The sequence below is a fragment of the Pyrgilauda ruficollis genome, unplaced genomic scaffold, assembly GCF_017590135.1.
Source record: "Pyrgilauda ruficollis isolate IOZ18807 unplaced genomic scaffold, ASM1759013v1 scaffold2, whole genome shotgun sequence".
NCBI lineage: Eukaryota > Metazoa > Chordata > Aves > Passeriformes > Passeridae > Pyrgilauda > Pyrgilauda ruficollis.
In genome coordinates, this window is record NW_024519206.1 from 3,559,952 (window position 1) to 3,587,845 (window position 27,894).

Here is a 27,894-nt window from a genome sequence, read left to right on the forward strand (position 1 = left end):
CAAGAAGTTAAAATTATTGCTACACTTGAAATGTCATCTCTCTGAAGGACAACACTTTGAAGACATCCCCAGGTTCAGCACTAGGAGAGGCTGCTCAGTCTCACAGCCTGAGTTATCTGCTTCCCACCAGGCAGAAAGCAGAATCACCACATGGCACATGGCGTTAAAGAAACCACTTCATCCCAGGCTGCTTCTGTGTTATTTGATGTATTTGAAGGTCTCTGGAGACATTTAAAATACAAACATCTTGAGATTTGTATATTCTTAACCATTAAATAACTCACAAATTATCACTATCTCTGGAAATCGTCTTTTAGCTTATGCAAAAACCAGCAAATATTTAAACAAAAACAGTCTGAGCTTTACAGCAGTGTTTAAACAGCAAAGCTGGAGGATTCCTGATTGTCCCTGCGCCACTGGAAAGGAACTCAGCAGCAGGCAGTGTGACATGTATGTGCACATAGAGGCTAAGCCAGGGTCATTCCAAGCAGGCTGTCCCCTCCTAAGATGATGCAGAGCCGCTTGTCAGGTTTTGTATTTTTAGCAGGTTTAGAAAAACCTGCCCAATTTATTTTTGAAGCCTGTGGTATGTTTGCTTACAAAAGCATCCCTGCAAAGTGTCAATATTAAGTCAGCTTAAATCCAACCCATTCCCCAGGGACCAGGCAGAAAAGCATCTCCTGGCTTCTGCTGGACTGAGAAACACAAACACGGGGTACCTGCCTCAGCAACTCCTTCCCCACTCTCAGTCTGACAGGTAACATCACCAGTATTTGTCCATTTCTTTTTTCTAGAAGCGCTGTCACAGGGAGTTAGCTGGAGTGCAGGAAGCAAGTGAGGTTACTTTTTATCCATTTGCATAACTCACCCAGAAACCAAGACAGGACAAACATTGTCCTCAGGGCGTTTTGTTTGTATGCAATGCAATATGACAATTCCTTGGCCTGCAAGCTTTTCAGAGCAGGAATGCATCCTTTTGTGTCTGGAGGAAGCCGACTGTGGGCACAAATCTTCCCCAAGATATCTGGGCAGAGCTGCAGCAGATTTGGAACTCAGCTTAATGTTAACAAAGCAGCCACTGGCTCTTCAACACTTCTGCCCCTACCTCTGCTGTCTACTGACCCTGAAGAGATGGGCAGAAGGAGAGAACAATACACCAGGAAAGTTAATGGTGAAGGGAAAGGCCACCATGGGTGGTGTGGGTGTGTCAATCCAGCCCTGCCGAGAGAGGATGAAGTCTGTGGCCTTCTGAGATGGATTGCCATATGAGAGCTGTACCTGAGCTTTCCTCCTGGGATGGGAGCTTTGCCCTTATCCCAGAATAAAGAACAAGCCATAAATATACTGCCAGGCCTGGGAATGAGAGGGCACGAGGAGGCAGAGAAATTGGTTTTGTGGAACACAAGCAATGAATGGTCTTTATCACACGAGCCAAGAAGTTGTGCAAGCCCTACAATAACCCAGCTCTAATTCCTCTTCCGTGCCTGGCTGCAAAGCCCCAGCAGCACTGGGGCTCAGTGTCAGGCAGCAGAGGAACGTGCTCTGGTGGTGCAGCCTGGGTGTCCCTCTCCAGAATGAGCCAGGAGGAAGCAGCTGCCAACCAAGCCCATCCAGTGGCCAGGCATTTCCTCTCCTGGATCAGTGAGGAGGTGGAGCTCTGCACTCAGACATCTTCCCAGAGCTGCTGATTTTCCACAGAAACCCCTGATATGGTATATCAGGCAAATGTGAGGAATGAAGTATAAAAGCAGCTCTTAAACAGCCTAAAATCTCATGTGTGAAGCACAGGCAGCGCCCAGTGAGAATGTTTTACTTCTGTGACATGCTTTAACCAAAAATCCTGATGGTTAATTTTGAAGGGTTATTACAAGGGAGAGCTTTTTTCCCCTTATTTTTGAAATGAAGGAGCTGTCGTTTGGAGACACACAGATGCGCATGGCTGAGAGGAAGCAGCTGCTGTCTGTCAGAGCCCAGTGGTTTAGCCAGACTCCAAGATGCAGCTGCATCTGCTCCCCTCACCTTCACACACAAGTGCTGCTACTCATACCCCTGAGCTCCATTTCACTAGTAACTTCAAAATACAAATTAGTCCAAGAGAATAACTTTCATGATGACCCAAATACAAATACAAAATCAGAGTGATTTTCATTTCAGTATTTCCACAAATTACAGCACAGTGTGATATTGCCCAGCAAACTCACTCTTCTGCAGAGACACTGCATCTGTGCAGTCCCTCAGTTTACAGCCAAGGTTGAAGGCACCCACTCCTCACCCCTCCCCCCCACTCCAAGGAGACAAGCAAAGCCAAATTCCTCATCTTAGAGGTCATCATAGAAGACAGCCAACAGGACCTTCAAGTGACTAGGTGATCAGGCTGTTCATAACCACTAACCTTCTCCCAATAGTAAAGATCTAAATATCAAAGCTTCAATCCCCACTTCTGACTGAGGAAAAAGTTTCTCTTTTTTCCTGAGTCACGTCTCCACCAACAGATGTCTTTTCTGGGCAGGGAACTGTAGTAATTTGTTCTCAAGCTGCAGGTGTTTTCATAGCCTACAAGTGCAAACATTAGCTTCATCTTAACCTCACTTTATCACTGAAGCCGAACAAGACATTCAATGTACTGCACTATTTCCATAACAGAATACCATGTATGCATCTGTTTGAAAGGTTTATTTCTATCTTCATAAATACAGAATTTTCTAAACACTGTGCAAGGCACCAAAAATTAAGTAAAATCTTTTATTTTAGACTATTTTAATCTCTTTTGACTCAATGAAGTAAATAAGAATCTGAAACCACCTATTTGCCAATTACAAGCCAGCAGTTAAGGCAGGTACCATTGATACAGTGCATGAATTTTCTATTGCAGTTATTTAAACAAGCAGCGTTTTACTATAGAAGTGCATATACAAACTGAATTCCAAACACCAGCAACCCAAGATAGGCACCCAGTTATGAAATTTCCTTGTATGTGTAGTAGAATGCCAAAAGTTCTGCCATAAAGTGCAAAGACTATGGACAATAACACTTTCTTTTGAGCATTTTGATACCAGTAACATAATACAACGGCTAAACATTTATAAATGTGGTTTCCATTACAAAAACATGTTCCACATAAAAGCTCCATAATACAATCCAGAAACAGAACTTGTGCGTGATTTAAGAAGTTGAAGCTGTACTGGCATACTTAGGTACCGGGTATATATTTGCTGACCTCTACAGACACGCACCAAGTTTCAAACCAATTTACACGCACAGTCCAAATCATTCTGCTTTGAGCACCGTGATATCCACTGAGTTTTCCATTTGAGTGACGATGTGCGACATCTGCCCTGGTAATCTGCAACTGAGCATTGCCTGTAAAATGATCTGGTTCACAGCTCTCACCCAGCCCTCCCCAATAAACAGAACCTAAAATTAGTGTCTTCCCAACACAAGCACATGTCAGATGTGGACAAATACATTCATGGTCCCAAACTTAAAACAACTGGTAAGAATTTCACAGTGATCTGGTTACGGAAGCACAAAGACAAATGATTCCATTTAAGATGAAAATTACCTTAAAACTCAAATGAAGCTAATCTTTTATATGATGAGAAGCTAAAGGAACAAAGTATTAACCAATTAGAAAAGTGGCTCTTTCCCAACTAATAACAAAAGCCCTACAGCAATAAACTTAGGGTCCTACTGCTGCAGCAGCCTTTGAGGTAGGTGGCGATGGCTTAAACCGAGGTAGGTAAAGTCCAAACTTGTTTTCAATCCCTGCAAAAGTGGCAACTGCCAATTTGTAACCACCAACATGGTCAGGGTTAGGAGCAGGGAGCGTGATCCTAGATTTAGGAACTGTCTCTGATCCAGCTGGTTTTCTGCAAAATAATAAAAAGAATAAATTAACTTCCATAGAGTAAAATCAGTATTCACAAAAATTTCCGTAAATTTAATGAGACATCTGACTGTACTTCCCTATAAGTAACTAAATTAAATGCTGCAATGTTTAGGAGAAATGCCCTGTTTTAAAACCTTCCAGAACAGTTAGGTGCCTTCATGTTGATTGAGTATGGTCAAATCCAGGTAAAATTTTCAGTGCATTAATCAAAACTAGTGTGAGGTAGCAGGGGTTCGTAAGTCTTTGCTATGGCACACAACCAATCCAGGAACACAGCAGAGTTTAAGTAATTTCTGTGGTGGCTTTCAAACTGCTGTCCCCAAAGAACCATAGAATCTGCAGCTGCTCTGGGATCGAGTTGAACAGCTACATGTACATCCACCTGTATTGTCAACAAAGGCAGGAGGCACAGCTGAAATGCCAACAAATTGGTTTTGACCTTGGTGACAACTATATATTTTTTTGGATGTCAAATGCCCTGTCTAATTAGGGACACAGCTCCTCCACCAAACAGTGAGGACTAATGCAGAGTGTATCCTGACCTGGCAGGAATCACATTTTTCCTGCATTTACATCCCCAGCCCTTATTTAGCCTCCCACTGTCTCTGTTTACACTAACATAGGTCCCCTGCTTGAAACTGTGATATAAAATATGGTAATACCTTGCTATGAAAACAGCCACTGGAATATCATCCCAACCTCCACCAGTAAAGTGTAGTTGAAATAATATTTAGAAAGCCTTTACAACATGTCCTAGCAAGCCACTGCCTCTGATGTTCCAAAGAGGACTCTTGGAACCCAAGAGAACCAAGAGTAACTTCAGGATCCATGGTATGTTCAGACATCACATACTTACACTCCTCCAAAGTCCACATAAAACCATCTCTGCAGTAGCTCGTAAGTCACCAGAGTTACACCAAACTGAGGAGAAGATCGAAATACACGAGCTTGAAAGAAAAGAAGAGAGCTCCTAAGTGACAAATGCCACAATCAGAAATCGCTTGGCAATCAAAGCTCTTTTACACACCTCCTGCTCCTTTCCAGAGAGCCTTCGGGCCCTCCTCCCGCAGGATCTTGACAAAACAGTCCACGACGCCGCTGTAGGTGGTCTGTCCTGCTCGGGCTGCCACCTGTAGCCTTGTTTTGATCACATCTGCAGGGGTGACCAGAGAGGCTGCAGGCATACCTGAACAACACAAAAGTCATCAGGTGAGTACCACTGCCTTGGCACATACACTACACACCTAGCTTATCCAGAGGGAAGCAGGTCTTTCCTCCTTACATCAGGAGAACCCAGGCACATTTGATTTAAGCAGAACCTGGGAAGGAGAACAAGCAACAAGCAACAAGAGATTGCTGCTGTGGACATGGCTTAACCCAGAGAGAGCTTCTCCCAGAGGAACAACCATATCTCGTGCTTCCTGCCAAGCTGGGAGGCACAGATTGGTGCTTCCAGTGCTAATCAGAAACTTGCATAGTTAATAAGCACAAAGCTTCTGGAGGGAAGGTTGATATTTCCCTTTCCTTTTCATTCCTCTCTGTGGTTCCTGGCATCCTGGTGTACACTGTGCTAGAATAGGCTGTACATAGACACAAACACAGACACACAAACACCCCTCACACAGCAATCTCACTGAGAACCAGATAATGCCAGGCATGCCCAGCATCGCTTGAGAGCTAAGGCTTAAAAAAAGGGTCATTCTTCTCATTAGGAATGGCAGACTGCTCAGCTGCAAAGCCACAGCTGACATCCTCAGCAGAATATGTGGAGGAAGATTTAAATTTACCCTGGCAGATCATCAACTAAAAGTAAAAAATACCAAATTACCAGTGGGTGGTATTTCTAAAATCATTCCTATCCAAACTTGGGGCATGTTTAGAATTGGGGGAAAAAAAGACAAAAAAAAAAAAAAAGGCAAAGAAAAGCACCAAGACTGTACCCAGAAGACACTGTCTCTTATGGTTTTATTACTTTTCCATTCTGCATCTGTTCCAAACCAACTTGGTTAGATGTAGATGCATAAATCTCCTTTCCTTTTTTTTTCCCAGCTCAATAATTCTGTAACAAATTTTATCCAAACCAGCATGGTCTGGCCTCAAGCTCCAGAGCACCCTTCCTGCAGACTGCTCCAAGAGATCAAATCATGTGAATATCACAAAAGAAGATTTCCTCCTCCTCTCCTTGTCAGCCCAAAACAACTCATACACTGAGTGTGCACTCAGTGCAAGCATGGGCTGTCTGGCAGACAAGCACTAAAACCTGGTCAAGGTTTCTGAACTCCAAAAACACTGAAATTCCTCTTTCAGTGAGGTAAAACGCTTAGTTTTACCCACACCAGGGTATTGCTTGAGTCTTCAGTTTAAAGCCAGACTTTTGTCCTTCAAAAGCCAACCAGTGTTTTCATGAAAATCAAAGAACTTACTTAGAAGCAATTCTGCTTACTACACATTGACTTCCGTCTCCTTATCACTCACTCCATATTATTGAGGATATTTTGCACTTGAGATACTTAAAATCCTTTCTTTACGAACTATGTGTACAGGACAAAAGCATTCACAGACAAATCCAAGTTAAAGATTGCTGCCATGAGAAGCTTACAATCAGAACGTGGCAAATAGCCCAGCAGGAGCTGACAAGAATCAAAAGGAGCTAGGGGAGGAGAAAGAACTTCATGGAGGCAGTAAGCAAACAGAGCAAATTAAGGAGAGATCCTGCAGATGATATTAGAATAATCTCAGAATATGCTACGACACAACAGGTTGGGACATCTGAAAACCAGAAGTAGATCAAGCTGGATGACATGTGTTGCCTGTGACTCCAACCACAATGGCAAGGAAGATGATGTAAGCAGTACAAGCAACACCCACTGGCAGAGGAGACAGATGCACATCTGAGTAGGGCTAGCTTGAACATCCCAGCACCATGGGCTGTGTGTGGGAAGGGGGAGTTTCCCACATGCAGCCAGCGCTCATGCACACATCTGAAGTCTGATGACCAGGTGAGATCCCTGGCTGCAGAAGACACATTGCCCAAAGACTGAAGCCAGCTTTTCAGAAGTGGTGGGTGTTTTGTTCTGTCTTTCCCTTGACTTTCTTTTGGCAAAACAGTGGACACATGCACTCTCATCACACTTTACATGTGCCCACTAAAACAAATCTCTTGTTTTTGTAAAGTGTTGTATCTCTAACACTGTAATTTGCTCATGAGAGTTAACCTAGGATGGGATTCACAGGAAGCACTGGATAAAATTCACATTATAACTAGATTGGTGAGCCATATCAGCAACAATAAAGACTGCTTCTGTGCCTGAACTTCAAAGGGATGGTTATCTCAGTCTGCAATCACCTGACAATGGCTAGAAAGAGAAAAATAGGAAAACCTAAGAAATTACTTGGCTTAAAAATGCCATCTTATGTTTCAAGTCTGTAAATATGATCTAAAGTTCAAAAATTGTTTTGTTCCATTAAAATGGGTAAGAAATAAGCTGGCTGTAAAAGCTCCTGTTGGAGGATTTGGAGCCTGGCTTTGGAATGGGGTGGGGGAGGGGAGAGGACAAGGGGGTTTTGAGCAGCAGTCACTGGAACACAGCTGGTTTGGCTAGTGCCAGCAATTCCTTTGGACTATGAGCTACTGAATAGAGATCAATATGCTTCAACACAGCAAACCAACTGATCTTAGCTGTTCCCCAAAACCAGATACTGGCCATAAAAGGGCGTTGCTCTCAAAGAGACACGGCCCTGTGTACAATTTTGACCAAGAAGTTTTCACAGAGAGGAGAAAGCTTAAAATTAAATGAGGAAACACTGCTAAATCACCTGTCTGTACCGGACTCATTCCATCATTTTTCCCACCTGGCAGGTCACAGCAGTCTGCCAGGGGCCATGCTGGAGAAGGAAGCTGCTGGCTGCAGCTTGGAGAGACCAAGAAGCCCCCAATAAGCCTGGTGGAAATACCAGCTGATTTGAGCCCTCCTGCTTGCTACACACTTCCCTAAAGGTCCTGTTGCACAAATTTGCAAGCCTGTTTGTTCCCTAGGTGGGAAACCATGGACACTGCAGGAGCAGGACTCTCAAGCTGCCCCCTCCAGCAGACAGCTACCAAGTGGTGGTCCCCTGTGGGTGTAGAAGCTGTGGAGGGACCAGCCATGCAGCAGACAAGGGCAAGCTGAGGCTTACAAAGCCTCTGTCTTCTCCCTTAGGCTCTGGCACACTCAAGCTAAATTCATCTGTGAGAAGTTAAGCATGTTTGGGCTCTTCTGTCTGCTATGCAGCAGACTATAACAACCAAGTGCTCTGTACCTCTGTCATATCTGGGTATATCACAGGAATTAGCAACCTGTGGCACTGCAGCAAGGTTTTCAAGATCTTCTTCTTCTGCTGCTTTGTTTAATATTTAAAAAAAATTATAAAGGTAAAATCCTCAAGAAGCCAAGTAACTTCAGTGGGATACTGGGGATAGCAAATACTGTCATCATTTTGTCACCTGTTATATGATTGTGTTTGGAGAGCTGTACTTCCAGTGTGGCTTCTGGACTATATATACCAAAATTCAAGATTCACTCGATCATAAAGAATTTTATGAAAGCCATGGTTTTGTTTATAAATAATTACAACAAAATGTTACCTGACAGTGAGACACAGCCAAAACCAGCACAGTAATTTCACAAGGAATGATGATAAATGATTTAAAAAAAAATCAGCAAAAAAACTTTATTTTCCCTTTCTTTTGCCTTCTGAATGTTATACCAGGAACTTAACAGTATCTTCAACTCACTCTACAGCACAGTAACTTTGTTGTTTCTGCAGTAAGGCTGCAAAACAGTATTGTTGCATACAGTCCTTCTGAGCATTTTTTGTTATTGTTGTCACTGCCATAACTATTGTGTTGCCAGAGCAGTATAGAGCCACGAGAAGGAAAATCTGGGCACTTACCAGCTATTGATCCAGCCAAGAGCAGATTTCCAGGGCTAACCCTCCCATCTTCATTTGTAAATGAAGCTTTCAGATGAGCATAACAGGGGAAGTAAATGGCAGAGAAGGGGATGTCACGCAAAAAACATGCCTTAGCACCCTGTTTGAAAAAGAGAAGAAATTTTGAGAAGGAGCAAATTTACCATCATGAACCATGAATATCAGAGAACACAGCAACATTGCATTTTTTCACTTTGCTGCAAAGGGCTTACAGAAAAAGCAATTTCTCCCTCAAAAATTTGAGAGATTCATGTATTTCGCCCTGCTGAGGAGTGCCTTTGTGTTTTTTCTTGGTTCAGCAATTTCTGTAATTGTATTTATCTTGTCTACTTCTTCTCCCTCACTCTGAGGTACTGTAGTTATGTGCTGGTAATGGAGACAATACCACGTGTTTGAGTAAACTCTGAAAACACCTTTGGAGAACTTTAAATAGTTGACCTTGTAGCCATGAACCTGTAGTGGGAGTTTAAAAACTGTTTGAAACAGAGCCCCAGGATAGGTCTGCCACCTCTCACTCCCACTTTAGATTAATACTCCAGGGAAAACGGTGCCCAGTCCATGCCTCTATACAGGCACTACAATTGATAATACAACATATATTGAGGGAATAGGGGAATTAACAGCAAGTCTTTTTGCGGAACAGTAACAGAATTATTTGCTTGTGAATTTTAAAATACAAGTTATCTGGGATACAGTTTGTTTCAATAACTTTCATCTCTTACTGCTAAATTTGCCTTGCTATCAATTTGTGGAAGTAGCACAACCAGCCAACAAAGTCACCACCAATACAGCTGGTTTCAAATCTAAGAGGGAAGCAAACAGGAAAGGAAATTTTTGGGGTAGTGGCAAGCAATCAAATGTTTTTCAAGCAGGGGGAAAAGTAAAAAGGCCACTAGGGAAGGTCAACCAAAATAAAATATCAAATAGTATCCATGCTCCAACAGCAACAGGGATTTGTAGTCTGCCTTTCCTCAGAATGGAGATCCAGAAGACAGCAGAGCCTGCCAGGACTAAGACCAGGAGGAAAGCACAAACAAGAAGAAGAGCTTGGGAAAACGGGTAAAATCTTTCAAGCTTGAGAAAGTAATGGTTCATGGATGAGCCTAGGCCTCTTCTCTTTGAAGCAAGGGTGGAGACCTGGTGAAACTGCTTGAGGTTCATCCACAAACCCTTGGGGGGGTGTCCTTGTTACTATACTTCTCTTGTTCACAGGTCTACTAGCACATGGCTCAGTGCCAGATATCTCACAGGGGACATGTTAATATCCACAAAATTTAATTACATCTAATGATATGCCTGGACACATCTGTAAGCTTAGCTTCTATTATAATATACCAGTTAAAATATAGCACTTATCCAAGTTAGATGCTGGTTATCAAAGACAAAAGAGCTGCAAGGTGTCAGAAAAACTGAGGTTGCCTTTCCAAGAGGCAAGGCAGGAGAAGGCAGCAGGATGTGTGACAGGATAACCAGGTCCTGCAAGCTAATTCTCAGGAGACTTTAATAGTGCAGTTTGCAGTCAGAGACTGCCTCTGAAAAAATAAATATTTATTTTAAAAAACCATTAGATCTTCTAGTCAGACTTTCTGTGTGTCACAGACTCAGCTACTGAACACAGGGAGGACAACAGGCTCTGCTCCAGCCCCCAGTGCTTTCCACCACACTTTCGCAGCTTATTTCTTGAAGTTTTCAGACTAAGTACTGACCACTTCCCCTGACAGTCCCTTTGGAGGTTAATGACTTCTGCAGTTCAGACTCTATGGCTTCTCACTCAGCTGGATGTCTGATTTATGCTGTCCATCGCTGGTTCTTGTGCCTTTCTAGAGACACCAAACAAAATGCCATAAAGGAACTCAAAAAGCACTGGTGTTGGTCCTGCTCTGCCCCTTATGCCCTACCTTGAGGACACAGAGAAGGTGAATTTTTTGTATTCAACAGAGACAAAGATTCTGGACTCTCATGCGCAACAGAAGCCTGTTTAATGATTTACCTTTAATCTCCACATAGACAAGACTAGGGTTTTACCACTTCTGCATGAAAAATCCCAACATTTTAAGGATCAAATGTCTGTACTGTACTTACTTCATAGAAAAAATTATGAGACTCACTACTGAAACATTCACAGGCTGACATGGTTTTTTCAAAGATTTATTTTTAGAACGTGCATTTCCTCAGAGCAAATCTCCTCAGAGCAAATCTCCAGAGCAAATCTCAGAGCAAATCTCCTCACTGCCTTTGCCCTCAGGGCACATTACTTTTATTTTCTTTACAATTTCATTAAACACTGCACACATTTTTTTCCCTCTGCATTTTTTGCATACCCTGAAATATTCTGATATAGTTAAAATAACTTACACAAATCAATAAAGTCCAAATGTAAGCAACTCACAGTTCAACCTAAGTTGCTAATATTCCTCCCCCTTTATTAAAAGGCTCTTTTTCATGGGGCAGAAGTGGCATATTGTTAATATCACTAATAATATACAGTCAGGTATGCAGAGAGGGAAGGATGTCCATCAACTTAGCTGGCTCAGTGTAAACAAAACCTGGATCAAAACTTGGATCCACTTTAGTAATAACCAGGCTTGGCTCTGGTCCAGCACTGCAACAGTCTAAAGTTTCCCCCCATCATTCCGTTTAAAGTCTGGGAAAGCATGTTTAAAAGCAGGCCCCATTTAACTTCAAGTTAATCATCCGCAACCAGCCTAGGCCAATTAGGAAGGCTTAGGGAGATTGGCCACAGTATCTTGAAAAGCAAAAGAAACATTTATTTTACTTCTCGCACCTTTTTGATGTGGACAACGTGCTGAAAGCCAAAGGGAATTTTAATCAATCCCCAGAAAGCACTAAGGAGCATCCACCCGAGTTTATTCTGGCAGCCAAGGTGCAGACCTGCCAGGCATGAAATTGTTGGGAGATCCTACACACCAGGACATGCGCCTTCCTCGCACAACAGCCAGTTGGCTCCCATCTTCAATCTCTTTAATAACCTTAAAGCTCTTAATCTCGGATACTATCTCACTGAATAAACCAACGGAGGAAAAAAAACCCTGATTGTCAAAGATTTGGATAAATAAACCCAAGTCAGTGCTGGGGCAGGTTCTTTAGCATGCTAATTCCTGCTTATACCAGCTCTACCTGCAAATAAGGCTCTAAACAAACTATTTCTACTACAAGGGGAGGGTAATTATACCGACAAAGGCACCTCTGTGTCGGGTTGGGCAGAAGGAGCCGGCAGGTCTGGGAGACGCAGGCTTAGCCTAGTCTCCTGCAGTGAATGCACATTGTCTAGTGCAGGGGAAAAATGCCAGACTGGGGGAACCTAGCAGCATTCAAGACAACAGTGGTGCACCTTGTCTGCGAGAGTTATTTAATGCTTCTGGCACCTGTACTTACAGCCACCCCCTCTTTTTCTCTTTTACAGGTTTAGAATTTATTTGGCATGTATAATTGTTATTTTGATCCTATAGCTACAAACAATAGGCAGCATGTCATTTCTTGATCATTTTGCATTCTTCTTGGGTTTTACTACAGATTTAACCCTTTGGAATCGGAGCCCTAACAGCATCTAACAGGTTTTTTAACAGTAGTCAAATATTACTGGTATTTGCTTTCAAGGGCTGCATTTTTTTTTCCACTGTAAAATGGCATTGCCTTAAAAGCTACTATAGGTTTTTATTCACATATACTAAACTATGAAACTCATTTAGAACATCATGTTAGGGGAATAAAATGCCAATTTCAAATGCTCTACCAGCAATTTGAATTCAGTTTGCAGGAAGAAAATATAGCTGTTTTAGTTGGAAGGGCATTTTTTTGGTTAATTTAAAAGGAAATTTCTGAAAAGCAGGTTCTTACATATGAGAACAGTCACAAATAGGCATGGTGGATGCAAAATGTAACTCAAAACTTTTACTACAGTCTTTCATATGTTTATCATCCTGCTGTAAACCCTCAGCTTCAGAACGTGAAATACCTCAGCTGTTATCAAAGGAACCAGGTGAGAGCTTGGTACACATCCTGTCACTTGAGATTACACTTTCCAGGTCAACACACCAGAAGCTTGTTTATGAAGCATTTGGGGGGAAGGGAAAGGAGAGGGAAAAGGAGACTTTTGGAAGATTTTCTGACTAGTTTTGGAAATGAAAACTGTGTTGGCAGTATCAGCAAAAACACAAATTTGAGCTAAATACCTTGTAGCAATTATAAAAATAAACATTACCACAACCAACATACCCTTTCCTTGAAGACTCATTTACCACTCTATTATTTACTTTCTTCCTGGGATACAGAATAACTTTGTTGTGCAAAATTAAAATGGCACTGTCTGTTACGCTGTAAAGCGCTATTCAGAATGATGATGTATAAGAGGAGTAATATTTTATTAAACATTTTATTACAGATATTATATGGATATGAATTCTTGTGATGTACAAAATAAGTAGGTATATTACAGTGTTTATTTACAGGGACACTTTAAAGATGCCTTTCAAACCCAACAGAATATAAATTCAACTGACTTTAACGGGACTTTATTCATATTAAGTTGTAAGGCAGAAGACAGAAAATGTATTATCTAATCATGGATGATTACTTCAGTATTCATTTGTGATTAGGAATTAAATAAAATCTATTAAAAATACTGAAAACCAGAGAAGTATCCTTTCCCATTTCTGCCAACAAAAATGACATTTTGCATTAGTTTAAGTGATATTTTCCCTGACTGCGATATGTTGTCTATATTTTTAAGAATAGTTGTCACCTACAGAGTATCTATAGGTAAGGAATTTACTAGTCACAAGCTTCAATACCCTGGTGCTTTCACAGTAAAGATTACTGGGAGAAAGAACACAAATAGAGGAAATAAATTCCCTCTGCAAAAGTGCTGTTATGTGCCTCCCCAAAGCAGCATCTGGATTTTGAGAAGTACAGTGTTTTAAAGTACTTATTTACACAAGTAGTTCAGAATTTTAGACAAAGACAGAAAAAAAAATATTTGCTTTCTAGCTTTAAGGAACTACAGGGGTTCAACCCAGCCATCAGCTTAACAAGCTGTGTCAAATCTTTTTATTGCTGGAATTAACATGCATTTTATTTCTAAGCTGCATATCATTACAGAATGGCTAATATCTGACCACCTAGTGAAGGCACAGGGAGTCTAGGAGGAAGCACTGGCTGTAAATTGTCACACTTATTATGATCCCAGACCTACTGTTCTTTGGTGAGGAAGGAAGAGAAAGGGAAGCAGAGGTGGGTATGGGCTACCCAGGATATACAGAACCACTGCTTGGGTATGCAGCAATTGAGACAGAAAAGCTAAGGATCAGCTGGAGATCGATCTAGTAAGGGATGTGAAGGGGGAGTGAAAAAGGTTTCTGTAAGCACATCAGCAGCAAAAGGCAACTAAATAAATTGTGAGGCTGTTGCACAATGGGGGCAGGAAACCTAGTGAGAAAGTACATGGAAAAAGCAGGGAAATTACCTTTGTCTTGCTTTTTACCAGTAAAATCTGTCCCCAGGCCCCTCAGCTCCACAAGTTTACCAGAAAATTCTGCATTACCTGCATACAAGGCACTTGGAGCACATACACAATCCTGAGACCAGAACAGAAACCTCCAGTGGTGCTGAGACAGCTGGCTGATGACTTTGTGAGGTTGCTACTACCTTCAAAAGGTCAAGTCAGACAAGGGGGTTCTGGTAAGTAGAACAAACATCACCCCCATCTTGAAGAGTAAGAAGGAAGATCTGGGAAACTACAAGATGTCTGAGCACACCTCTGTTCCTGGGAAGTTTATGATGCAAATGTCCCTGGAAGCCATTTCCAAGCATATGAAGAGCAAAGGAGATATTGCGAACAACTAATTTGGATTACCAAATCACAGCTGACCAACCAGTTTGCCAAACCTATGGATAAGGGGACAGCAGTGGATGTTCTACACCTTGACTAAAAGCCTGGCTTTTGAAATGGTCTATCATCATGTCCCATAGCTAAACCAGTGGAACATGAGCTGCAATCTCATCAGATGATGCTGAACTGGGGAAATAGTGTGCTGTAGTGAGAGGCTGCTGTTCAGAGATAACTTCATAGGATGGAGAGATACAGGCTGAAAGCATCTTTGGAGAAAAAGTCTGGAGGAGCTCAGTGTGCTCAACTCCAAGAAGAGTAGGCCAGGGAGAGACCTTATTGCTCACTTAAAGAAGAGTGCAGGGAAAGAAAACTACTCTTGGACGTGCACAGCAGAAGGATCAGAAGCTTGAACATGGCCACTTCAATTAGTTATAAGAAAAGAGGCGTAGTATTTTTTCTTTTCTATGTTTGCTTTTAAACTGTGAGGGTGGTCAAATACCTGGCCATGTTGCCCAGGTGACCTCCAGGACTGGCTCTCAACAAAAATTATTCTAACATCAAGTCTGCAAGTAGAGAAAGCACAGAGCAGAGATCTCAGCACAGTACTACTGTGAACTGTTCCTGTCGGTAGCACAGCGAAGTGGCACATTAACATGCCAGTGAATGACCCAGAGAATATTACTCTCAGTTATACAGGGGGGCACCAAAACTATGCAATCAGCTTCTTCTCAGTCATCCTCAAAGGATATGCATTTGGATTAGAATGCAGGGATAATTATGATCATAATCAATACAAGATTCACTCAGCTGGATGCAAAAAGAGTTTACATTTCCTTTGTTAATTTGTTGACATGAGACATAAGATTTATCTGTCTGTGCCTTGGTTTTCTCTGTTAGTGCAAGACAGGAGCACTGAAATTAACTATATCAGGGGGGTGTGGGCATTTTATTTTAAAATCCACAGGAAGTGCTTCATAGGTAGAAAATAATACAAAATATATAAATTCAAATAACAAGCAGTACGTCTTGTTAAGACATGCAGGAATTTGCCTCATGAAGCTAAGACTAACTCTTCACATCTTCTGGCTGCACTTATAATTAATACATTCTTCCTTGCTGACTACTATATGGGACTCTTACAGATTTTCACCTGAATTTGAGCATAAACGACTCATGGAAACTAAGCAGAACATGCCAGATGGATCTACAGTGGTAAGAACAGCTTTCAGGGATGACTTTTCTCTGAACTAGGAAAGGAGAATTTTCACTGCAATCCTTGCCATGTGGTAAATAGAACTTAAAACCAAAAAAGACATTCATTTATTTAAAATTAAAATTCCTGAAATTAAAAGTCTAAAATTCTGCTTTCAGCACTTGCAGAAGAAAGTCAATCAGTTAAAGTCATAGCTAAGACAGACAAATGTTTAAACAGCTGGAATACTTACATGAAGGCTCATTAAGCCTACTTACTTGAAGGAACTTCAAGATTCCCAAATAAAATTATTTTCTAGAATAACTATCAATTCTTGTTCTTCCACGGCAGTATCTATGGAGTCATAACTAGGTCTACTAAAGTAGATACATTAAGGGCTTGAGATACAGGTCTTGTGTCTTGAGACAGGAAAGACAAAGCTAAAGCAAAAACTTCAGATGCAAATGAAAGAGTTGTTAGAGTGAACAACATGAGAAGTACTGAGATAGTCATAAAATCCTCATTCCTGTTTCATAGTTTAAAGCTAATCTGACTTGTTAAGAGTATGAACATTCCAAACATACCAAGATATTTCGGTTCTCATTAGCAGAAGATTCATTATTATTTGATGTCCCCTTGGTCATTACACTTACTAAATTAATTTAGAAGCACCACCAAAGAAGGCAGCACCTACCATATCTAGTCTCATCTGAAATTAATTTTAAACTCATTGATGTCTCTAACATTTACTGGGGCTGATGACTGATGCAATGAGTTCTTAGTATCTGCCTGGCCTCACAAACACTGCCAACTCCAGCACAAGCATTCAGGAGAGGGCTGCTTTTGCCTCCAACACTACAGTTACACAAGCACCTCGAGGCAGTTTAAAACTATTCTGAGACAGACTGGCTCCCCATGCCACAGCCATTCTTCCCTTCACTGGGTACAGCCATCCTGAGAAGCTACAGAGTGAGCTGGTCTGGGTTCAAAACAAACTAAGCCCTAAGGAGAAGAAGGTTTTAATGAGCTTCTTGTTCCAGATCATTATGTGGGTGCACTAATGCTCTGACTGGCACACAGGAAAGGGGGCAGATAGGATTGCCATTTTCTTTTGGCTACAGTCCCAAATGTTTGGTAGAAAACAGCACAAAGCTGCCCAATTACAGACCTAGCTGTGACTAAGGGTGCCCCTGGACACCAGCTTTGTGACATGGTCAGTGTTCAGTGGGTGCCTGTCATTGCCAGGCTAAATTCTCTAGTTTTGTCGAATCACTCAAGTTTCTGTAGGCAATGAATCCTAACGACATACAAAAGGACATGAACACAGGAAGTGGGGTGGAGGGGTTGAGACAGAAACAGAGACAACAGCTGAGTAAAAACAAATCCAAACCCTTCTGTGGCATTTTTTTTTTTTTGTGGAGGTAAATGGACTCAATAAATGAAGCACTGAAACTGTGTCTTGTGATTAAATAATTGTCTGTTTCAACGCACCATAGTGCTGTAACTAGCTGTTCATGTGTAGTCCTGACTAATGTCCACCAGTATTTACTCTAGAGGATAGAAACAATTCATGATACAACCCAAGACATTAATGCCATTAAAAATGGTAAAAATAGCAAATTCTGCTCAACCACCAGGAGAAGGTATTCAGGGAGAAAAAATTCAAAAATTGCTACTTTAGTAAATTAGTTCATCACTGGTTTCATCTTGTGTTTTCTTTTTGCTAGTCCAAGTAAAAGTCAGTAGCTGACCTCCATTCCTGTACAGCCTCAGGGAAGCAGACTCTTTACAAAATCCCGGTTTTCAGTTGTAAATGTTAATCTGAACAACACAGTAATGCCATTTACTAGGAGTTTACACAATAGCCTCAGCTTCAGTAAAACACCTAAAAAATTAGCAAGTCAATTTAAAGGGAAAAACAACTCCCCATTAAATCCCATTCCGACCTGCAACTTCTCTCCAGGCCAAAACACACAGACACGTTCTCATGGGCAGGCTCCCTCCTTGTAATGTTAACAGAACAATTTAAAAAGACTGGATGCTTAAAAAAGCAGATGGAATTTAAATACTGGGGAGGAGGGGGATGGGGCTCATTTGGTGTCTTTGGAAGCATCTTCAATATATGGCTGGACTGCTGTAAATAAGAAACAGGAATACTGCCAGCTTCACTGGAAATCCTGGGACAAACTGGAAGGTTGCAAGCTTTCTCCAGAGCTGTAGGCTGCAGAGCGTCTTAAGTAACACCACACGGTGCTCTGCAGTATATGGCATCCATTACAACATTTGTTTCAATACTTGAGTGTAGTGGCTCCCTCAAGGTACTTTAAGACCTTTCATATTCCCCCATATCTAATCTCCTCCATCTAAAAGTAGAAGACATCCTAAAAGTATGTTAATCCTTTAAATTATTTGTAGCATATATCCTATTAGATTCAACATTCAGAAGATGTTTTCATTCCTGCTGCCAACATTAAACTTAACGACTTCTACATATTTATGTACCTATGTGAGAACAGTAATATAACAAGCAAAACTGTAGAGTCTGTAGCACATGCTCACAAAGCAGCTTTTTGTGGTATCATTTGGGAAAATATTCTTCTAAAGAAGCAAGGGGAAGCTTGCTTTAGGAGTTTATTTTTATGCTGGGCTCCCACTGTCTGTATTTCTTCACTATTATTGTGCTGCAATTAATTCCCATCACCAAATGAACGATGACATCTGGGAAAGTTGCTGAATCAACCACAGAAGAGCAAAAGCAAGTTCCAAAACTGTAAGCTCTATACCATGTAACAGATGAAAATAAGCTTATTTTTACAGCAGGCAGAATATCAGGAATCACAAAATAATATTCAATGAGCCTTAAACCTGCTGAAGTGAGAAAAGAAATCTCACTAAGATTTACAAAAACCATATGCTCAAAAAGATGAAGCAGTTTCTTCCCTTAATCAAAAATAAAAAAATGCAGATATAATATCACATAATATTTTTTCTTTTAGAAAGTAAAATTGTGCTCACCTTTGAAAGTTTGTGAGAACAATGAAATTACATGTTGATTTGAAAATTTATAATAGGCTTATTTTTAACATTTTAAAAAAACATACCTTGTAGAGACCAAAGAAACCTAAGTCCCTTAGTACACTGAGGGCACTAACTCGTGGACCAGTAGTAATTTCTCCAGCCACCTGCAATCGAATCTTGACAATTTCCAATGGATTGGTAAAGATTACTTGAGAACCTCCAGCCTGAAATTAAAAGCAGAAATCAATATATTAACCTGCTACATTATTTGCAGTGTGCATCCTGTTACACTCAAGATAAGACATTTTCATTTTTGCTGCACTCAGTTAAGCTATTAGCAGTCAAGAGTTTTAGTATTAGTGCACGTCACAAGGGAACAAACCTAATCCCCCACAAGATGAGCTGTCAGGAAAACGAGACAGGAAGCAGGTCAGCCACTGCAGGACACTGCAGTACATCAGACAGACACTAGCTCAATTCTTTTTGCAGGAACAGGTTCACCAACACAAAGTTATGCAATACTGACAAACCAAGAACACTATAACACAAGTAATGAAGTAAAAGGAAAAATTAGTAACTAGTAAAGCAGCTGTGATGTGCAGTAGAAAGTGAAAACATACTGTTGAAGAGTAGAAACCTGGCAGAAACTTTTTTCAACTTTCACATGAGTTCATATAACAAAGAACACATGGATTCCAATGAACAGAATTGCAAGTTTATTGTGCTTAAGAAAAAAAGAAACAAAACCCTCTGAACTACCAGTTTCAGTGCCTTTAAATGCTGTTTGATTCAAGAGTCTGAGCTCTACATCATTATTTAGGTACCAGGCATTAAAGAAAAGAAGGTCTAGAGACTGAAGGATTCTATTAATCAAGAACCACTAAATGTTTTCAATGTGTCAGTTTCCATTCATTGGGAAGACATCATTCAATCGATTCTGAAAGTCTGCTTTAAAACACAACAGTGGCAAGCATTTTGGATTCCCTCTGGTTCTTGTAAAGTTCATCTCATTCATCATATGTAACTTAGGGCATAACCTTTCAGCTACACTGACAGATCCTGAGCTAAAAAACTGCAACCAGAAAAAAAGGTAATGTGAAGGTTACCTAAGTGTATTAAAAAAATATTCATTCAAACTCCTTCTGGCTCAAATTCAACAGAATGTCATTCTAACTTCTGTTAAGTATGTAATTCCGTGGCATGACAGCTATGCTCTTCTCTACGTTCTCAAATCACACAAATTATGCAAAGGGCAACCCTCACCCTCCCTACAACAAAACAACTATTTTGTTCTAGGAGGTAATGACTAAAATAAAATAACCATTTAAAAGCATTTGCATGTAGTGATGTCTAGTATGCAAACACCACGTGCACATAGTTTTAAAATTATCCCAGTGTTAAAAGAATTGTAGCTCAGATTAACTATCATTCAAAATAAAAAAATATGCACAGTAATATGGTTCAAATAATGTGCTGAAGAAATGGCAAATCACACGAACAACTATTCTTGTCTACCACTTGGAGTGAGCATATACAATGTGGTTACAAATTAAAGTCTTTACATAACCCCCAAAATATCCCAAGTGTTTCCTATTTTGACCAGGAAAAGCATACCCTTGTGTAACTCAACTGGTTTTGACTTTCAAATTGGCATAATTTAATTTAACTGCTTTTACCAAACCAGAATCCTGGTATATATAAAACTGCTATTCTTGCCATAAAAAATTAGACTGATAAATTATTTAGCACATATGCTGCTTTAAGTTTTGCACTTAAACTGGAACATGTTAAACAAGTAAGCATTCAAAACAAAAGAAATCTTTCTTTGACTTGTCTACTCATCTTGCTGAGTCTCAAAATAAATAAAAAAGAATCCTGGAAAGGTTCTTTGATGAATTGCATATTCCTATATAATAAATTTTTGGTTTAGATATTACAATTATTAGGCATTCCCCCATATCAACACATATATATATTCTTCTTAAAAATGATAAAATCTGAATTTCAGGTGATAATGTTCATTTGCAAGTTTCTTATACAAGAGCCATTCTCTAAAACACATTATTTAAAAACTCGTATCAATTGATCTACTAGCAGAATTAAACTACATTCCCTCAGTATGATATTCCTGCAGTTCATTGTGCCATGACACCATGAGAAATGTTCCTTTAATTTTCACTACAGGAAAACCATATTAAATTTTAAAATATTACAACAAAATTAAGTATTAGTACAAAATTAGTATTATTATTACTATTAGTGCACCAAAACATGGAACAATTTAAAAATCTATAAAACTGTTTATAAGTGAATGCCATTATAAAGAAAGGAAGTAAAAAGATATCTCTGATATTAAAGGAGAATAAAGGCAAATTATTTCAATACAGTATAATTTCAACACAAACAGATGGGAAGTACTGGTGCTAGCACATATAAATGCCTATGTCTGCATGTCCAGCCTGGCCGTGTAGACACTTCCAGCATTAGACATTTGCTGCTCTGGCTAAATCCCATAGGACTTCCTCTGCTTCAGCTTGCTATTTAAAAACACGGATGCTATTATTTACCCACTTCACACAACCAAGCCCGCTACATTCAAAGTCTTAAAAACAGAGACCTGCATGCACCACACAGTATTAAAAGGACTATCAATTCTGCTGCCCACACAGCAGGTTTGAAGAGAGACTGGTCATTTCCAGTGAAGTGTTTCCAGACTGTCCAGATACTATCCCAGAACTCCCTGAACAACCTCTGCCATGCTCTGAATTTCATCTAAGATATACTCCAAAAATCAAACGGTGAGTAACTGAAAGCAATGAGCCAGACAATACCTGACAGAGGTCTCAGTAGGAGGGTTTCTACCACCTGCCTGCCTCGTGATGCAGAGGAAGGCTGGTTTATCAGCCTGTGCAGAGGCAGTTCCAGTGGTAACAAGTACAGCTGCTCGGTGGGGAGCTTTGATCATTCTGTTATTTGAGCATCTGTGCTGGTAACTGCAGCTCCTTGCTCTCAAAATGGGGGGGAAGCAAACCGGAGATGGCTACTGTACTATCTAATGAAATGATTTCTTGCTTATCTAGTACTGGTAACTCCTATTGTGTTATTCATCATCACAGTAATGCAAGTGTCTCATAAATATTAATTTATTTCCTCCCAGTGCTTCTGTGAGGGAAGCACAATGAATCCAGTTTTACAAGAAGGGGTTTTGAGGCAGACAGTTTAATTGTATGACCAGTGTGTGCATTTCCTCCCTGCTCAAACATTCACAACTTGTAAGAGTCTCCAGATATCCTCATCTCCAAATCAGTAGCTTGAATCACAATAGCATGGCTTCTGTCTTCTTTCTCAATTTTTGCATAGTGAATGCAATGAAAGAAATCTTATCAATCTGTTTTTTTTTTTTTCCAGTCTTTTCAAGGTACTGGTATGAACTGCTAGCCTTTGCAGCCAAAAATGTATTTATTTAATTATAAGATTTTAAAATACGCTCTCAAAGGAAAGAATTTGAAAAGTCTTTTTTTCCTTTGTCCTGAATAAACACCATTTAAGCTTAGGTTCCTCAAGCTTAATGATTTCTCCACTAAGTGTCAGAAAAATCAAATACATCAAATGTTTAATACAGATGGTATTTCCCAGTAACACAAATTTTTCTGTAATGAAGTTACAAACTTGAATACCCTCAGCTCTGAATTCCTTATCACATCTTCCAATCATTTTTAAAACAAATGACCTGACTGTATAAGTAAATCTATTACTTTTTAGTTATTATAATGTGATTAAAGTAAAAACTACAATTTTGATTTATTTATAGGCATAGATAACCAGCGGTACTGCATAGATAATTATCTCAAAGGGCCCACAAAGGGCCCATATTATTCTGAAAGAATTTAACATTTGACCTAATCACAAGCACTTATCGTCTTGTTTGATTTAGAGCAAGAAAATAAAAGGGAAATATCACTGTCCTCCAAGAACAATTCATACATGCATAACTAGAAATGTGCATGCCTTTAAATGTGCTTTAACAAAGTCAGCTAGCTATGCACCCAAACACATGTGAATTTTTAAAAATAAGCTGGGTTTTTTCCCATTTTTGCGATTCTTCAACTCTGCAATTGGTATGATATCACCCAACACCTCTCGATGGCAGTATAGTCTTGCACAGTAATACACTACTGTCTATCATGTCTCCTGCTACTTTCCTACTTTACTGAACAGAAGGAAAAAGTAAAAATAGTTGAGGATTGGTTGGGTTTTTTTTGTCCATGGAGAAGCCCACTCTGTAATTAAAAAAAAAAACTGGTTTAGTAAGAAGCACTTAACAGTATGTCAGTTTGAGAAGTCAAAATGTTTTCTATTTCTTCATGTTTAAATCACTCTGCAATGAACTTGATGGAAAATAAACAGTTTTTCACCCCCCTCATTACAGTGAGAGAAGAATTTCCTGTTCTTTTTAATATAACTGCTTTTTGTGCCCTTATGAGATTAACTAAGAAATGAGCACACCAGACACAACTCTCCTCAGGCTTTCACATCTCCATTTGAAAGCTTTGGTGTGTGTTCTGAAGAGAATACAGCTTGCAATTAAAGAAGGAAATTCTGTGTTTTCCATTCCAGAAGAAAGTACTAGATTCTTTTCCTTTCAGTGCTACTGACCATCAATTGTTCTTGCTCTTCTAATTAATCTTATCACCTGTTTCAAATTGTAGCCCCTTTCCTGCTCTCATGAACAGCTCTTAGGGTCAGCCTAGATCTTTCTTCTGCATCCCATCCAATTTATCACATATTCCCTTTTACAGTTTCATGGATGAAGAAAGGATTACTACTGCTATTAGAGTGTTAATGTTTTTCAACAATATCACCCAGGGATAGTAATTAGAGCAAATAATGGCAATCATAAAAATTCATAAGCAATATATTATACAATTACCAAAAATCAACCTCTGCAAAAAGAAATTGTCTACAATGTCTTGGTTACTTGTTTAATCCACAAAAGACAAGCAAGTTCAAATTCCAAGATTTTTAGTCAACTGTTTATCATATTCAGTCCTGCTGCATATCCTATTCTGTCCCAAGCCCTTACTCCTTGTCAGTTTCCAGATGAGCTTGTTTTCCTGCACATTTCATAGCATCCATAAATACTAATTAAAGTCAAGGTTCCTAAAGTACAGACACTAAATAAAGATTGCTCATTGCCATAAAAAAATTAAATTAAAAATGTACCAATGATTTCAAGAATGGAAGAATCACCACCCTCATTGTATAATAAAGGGCAACTAAGGCACAGAACTGTTCAATGATTTACCACAAAACCACATACCAACTCTACAACAGAACAAGGCTTAGAAGCCAGATTTACAGAGTGCCACTGCAGTGCTTCAAACTACCTCTAAAAGTCTTGGTATTTGTATGGAAGTAAATCCCAAGAGCATTAGATGAATTATGCCAAACTGCTGCAGAGGGGATTTCACTATGGACTCTCCTGTTACCAGAAAGCTCCCAAGTAACAGACAGCAGTCCAAAATTACTGTTTTTCTTACAGTATCAAAGGTGACCACCTTAATTTCTTACAGTCTCAAAGGTGACCGCCTTAATTTCTTACAGATCTTGAAGGTGACCACCTTAATTTCATGGTACTGTATGTCAAGAGCAAAGCATAACTGGGTTCTCAAAAGCTTGGTTCTGTGCTATCTTTTCATTCCATAAAGCCAGCCCTCAAAACTCCAGACAAGCCATCTCATGCTATTTTGTGTTCTCTCATCTGTGGTCCTATCTACACAGCATTCTGATAATGCTCTTTAGCAATGGGAGTTCATATAGTAAATACCTTTTCTTCAGATCACAAGATTTCCTGAGCCCTCAATCATCTGCTTTTCACTACCCTGATCAGCCTACCACAGAAACAGCTTTCATGCTGCTCAGGCAGAATTCTGTTTTTCTCTCTAGCTAACCTTTCTTGTCTTCTGAGGACAGCCTTCCCTTGGTCCGGCTAAGGTTTTGCTTTGTGCAGCTCAAACAGCGAACACTGCTAGAATCACAATCTTGTTAATGTCTAAATGTACATAAAATGTAAAGCAAGCTCTGTCAAATCCTCACATAAAAGTGCTCATAAACAGAAGTGCAATTAGTCTGAACGGAAGTATGTTCCTGCTACTGCAACAGATTTCCAAGACTCAGATACAAGTTGTGAGGAATGTCCCACAATAGAATATTAATGACCTGGCTAAACAGAAACAAACAGGAGTACAGTTTGTTTATAAGCACTGACCAAGTCTGCAATGGGAAAAAAATTAAAGTTGTGGATATTTTCCATGTTATAGGTAATTCACTTCTCAGAAGCCTAGCCAAAAAATCAAAGTGGAGCCTACTTGATTGGCATTATAAAAGCAATTAACTTACAGACCTGTCAAATCTGTTAATGTTTGGCTCTGTCTGCTCTACTTGTCTATTTTGACTAGCTGTAGAATCATTTAATGATTTACAGACCTTTCAAGTCCTAAGGCATGGTAGCTGTATTAAAACTGTGACCCATTATTTCTTGGTCACATCATAAATTACTGTGACATCATAAATATCTTCCTTTTTCTCACAGAAAGCTAGATTTTAATTCCTAATTTGAGTTCGAGTCTTTCTTTTTGGATTTGCGGTTTTTTTGAACCTTCACTGGTAAACACTATAATATTTTACTATAATAAAAGGAAAAAGGGATATGTAATAAAATATAATTGTCAAAACAAATCTCCAGGTCTTAAACTGTAGTGTGCATTCATGTAAAACTTTGCAGTCATTATTTCTAATATAACAGGAGAAAAAAAGAATAAGATTCATGCTGAATTAATATTAAGTAAATTTGTTGGGAAAAAATGGACTTTTTAAGCATTCAGAATTGTTTGGTTCTGGAATCAGAAAACTATCAACCTAAACCTAGGTATCCCTCCTTGTTTTACAGTTTGAAAAAAAAGTTTGAAAAATTTTCTGTCTCTCTGTTTTTAGGGGGAAAGGAAATGAAAAGAAATAAGAGAGGAAAAGCAAAATTGGAAAGTATCTCTTATTTGTTATGGAAAAATACTTTTTGTGAAAAAAAGTTTAAATTAGATTAATGCAAAAGGAGAATTCAAAATGAAATTAAATCAAGTTCTGCAAAATTCATTATTGATTTAGGGAAAGACCAGTTTAAGTAGGTATGACTGGATAAAAATTTCAGCAAACTGTTGTTTTAAAAACATCCAAACCTGCAAGGAAATATAGGGTGAGGCCAAAGAGAAGCAGGAACTTTACACCAGTAACTATCCCAGCCTTTGGTACAACCTCTTGGAAAAGGCTATCATGTTATTGTATGTTGCCTTCCCAAACCTCATCATAAGGCTTAAATCTAAAATTAGATGAACATTTATCAGAGACAATTAAAACAGAGCAGTGTTGAAATACATTGAGTTTGCAAATGTGAAGTAAAATTTACATCCAGTTCTAGCTGGGGATTTTTTACCAGAAATTTACAATTAGTTTAAATGATTTTCAGCATGCTGAAAATAAATACAATTACAGTGGTTCAGAGAACAGTACTACACTTTAAAAATACCTAATTAACTATAGAATATTCAGGTACATTATATTAATTATGTTAAACAGAATTTAAATCTAAATAATTTCTTGAACAACAACAGTTTTATGCACAAAAAAAAAAAAAAAAAAAGCTTTACATTTAATCAAGGGAAAAAAGCATATATTAGGAAATCCTGAAGTTTTCCTTAAAGCAGATGTGAAAATTGGATATACACAAGCAGGTAGAACTCTCCTTGAAAGTAACTGACCCCCAAGCACAGGGAGACCAGACCTCTGGGAACAAATCTGCTAAGCATTCAAGAGATATATATGCCTTTTACTGTCAAAGGTCATAAGAGCAATCATCAAGATGACCATCTTCATTTATCTATCTCAATAAACTAACCAAAACTTTTCTGTGTGACAGCAATTGTTTGCTTCTTTTTTTTTTTTGGGTTTTTTTTTTCCCCCAGATATACATGCAGGTATTTTTTTCCCCCGGCATATATACTGTGCAGTTTAATTTTACCCATAGCTCAGCTTCCCTTGCCAAATATAGTTGAAAGTTAACATATTTAGGTTTCATAATAATGAAAGCAAGAATGGCACCTTCAGTCTCCTTTAGTCCACAACTTCCAAATGTCTGAATTTTTGAAAGTAAGAGATCTAAATGTGGGAATTGCAGTTTATACACCCTCTGTCTCCACTGCAATGCCACGAAGAAAATGTAGCTCAGATGTGGACTTATCTTTATTACTCTCTGAAACATAAAATAAATGTTTTAAGTAGCTTAATAAAACTATTTGCACTGGATCTGTTATTTGGCATAATTCACATGGAATTTCACATCACATTCCTTTATAAAAATTAATTCTGGGCAGGATTTTGCACTCGATATTAACCGTATCTAATTTTTATGTTCCATAGCAGAGTTGAGGCTGCCCAAGCAGGTCCAATGCATTTTAAATTTATTATGATTCCTATAAAGTCTCTCGAAATATGCCTAAAATTGCCTTGACAATTTAAACAAAAGCAGATCTGTATGGGATCTGTAATTGTACTGTGCTAAATGATTTAAACTGGTTAATAGTGAGCACATACTGAGCAGCTGGGAAGGAAAAGACTGTGTGCTCAGAAGGAGAAGGGAGAGCAGAAGGAAAGGTTAATAAAGCAAAATGTAGTTCTCTTTTCTTGCTAAAAATTACACCTCCTATTTACCAATATCATTGTATTAATACATGCAGACAAGGCAACATACATTATATAGCGATTCCTTTAGTCATGCTATAATCCTTCTTCTGTTTTTCTTAGTATTCTTTTATGTTTTATATCCCTCCTTGTTTTGCATATTTGCATCTCCTTCCCAGTTACACAAACGTAATTTCTTCATTAAATGTTGAACTGCTTTATTTAAGGTACTAAGCAAAATGACTG

At 39.2% G+C, this 27,894-nt stretch overlaps 1 protein-coding gene across 2 annotated transcripts in view; it reads right to left on the minus strand.

The window, feature by feature from the left end:
- Positions 1-2,658: 2,658 nt before the first annotated feature.
- The window catches only part of SLC25A13 (solute carrier family 25 member 13), a 98,271-nt gene continuing 73,035 nt past the window's right edge, over positions 2,659-27,894 (minus strand). For both annotated transcript variants that reach the window (XM_041466700.1, XM_041466699.1), the window contains 5 exons: positions 19,002-19,142; positions 8,822-8,960; positions 4,917-5,075; positions 4,746-4,836; positions 2,659-3,869 (listed from right to left, as the gene is read on the minus strand). In XM_041466700.1, coding sequence (XP_041322634.1) covers positions 3,680-3,869; positions 4,746-4,836; positions 4,917-5,075; positions 8,822-8,960; positions 19,002-19,142 — 720 coding nt within the window. In that variant the 3' untranslated portion in view covers positions 2,659-3,679. The remainder of the gene's footprint in view (positions 3,870-4,745; positions 4,837-4,916; positions 5,076-8,821; positions 8,961-19,001; positions 19,143-27,894) is intronic.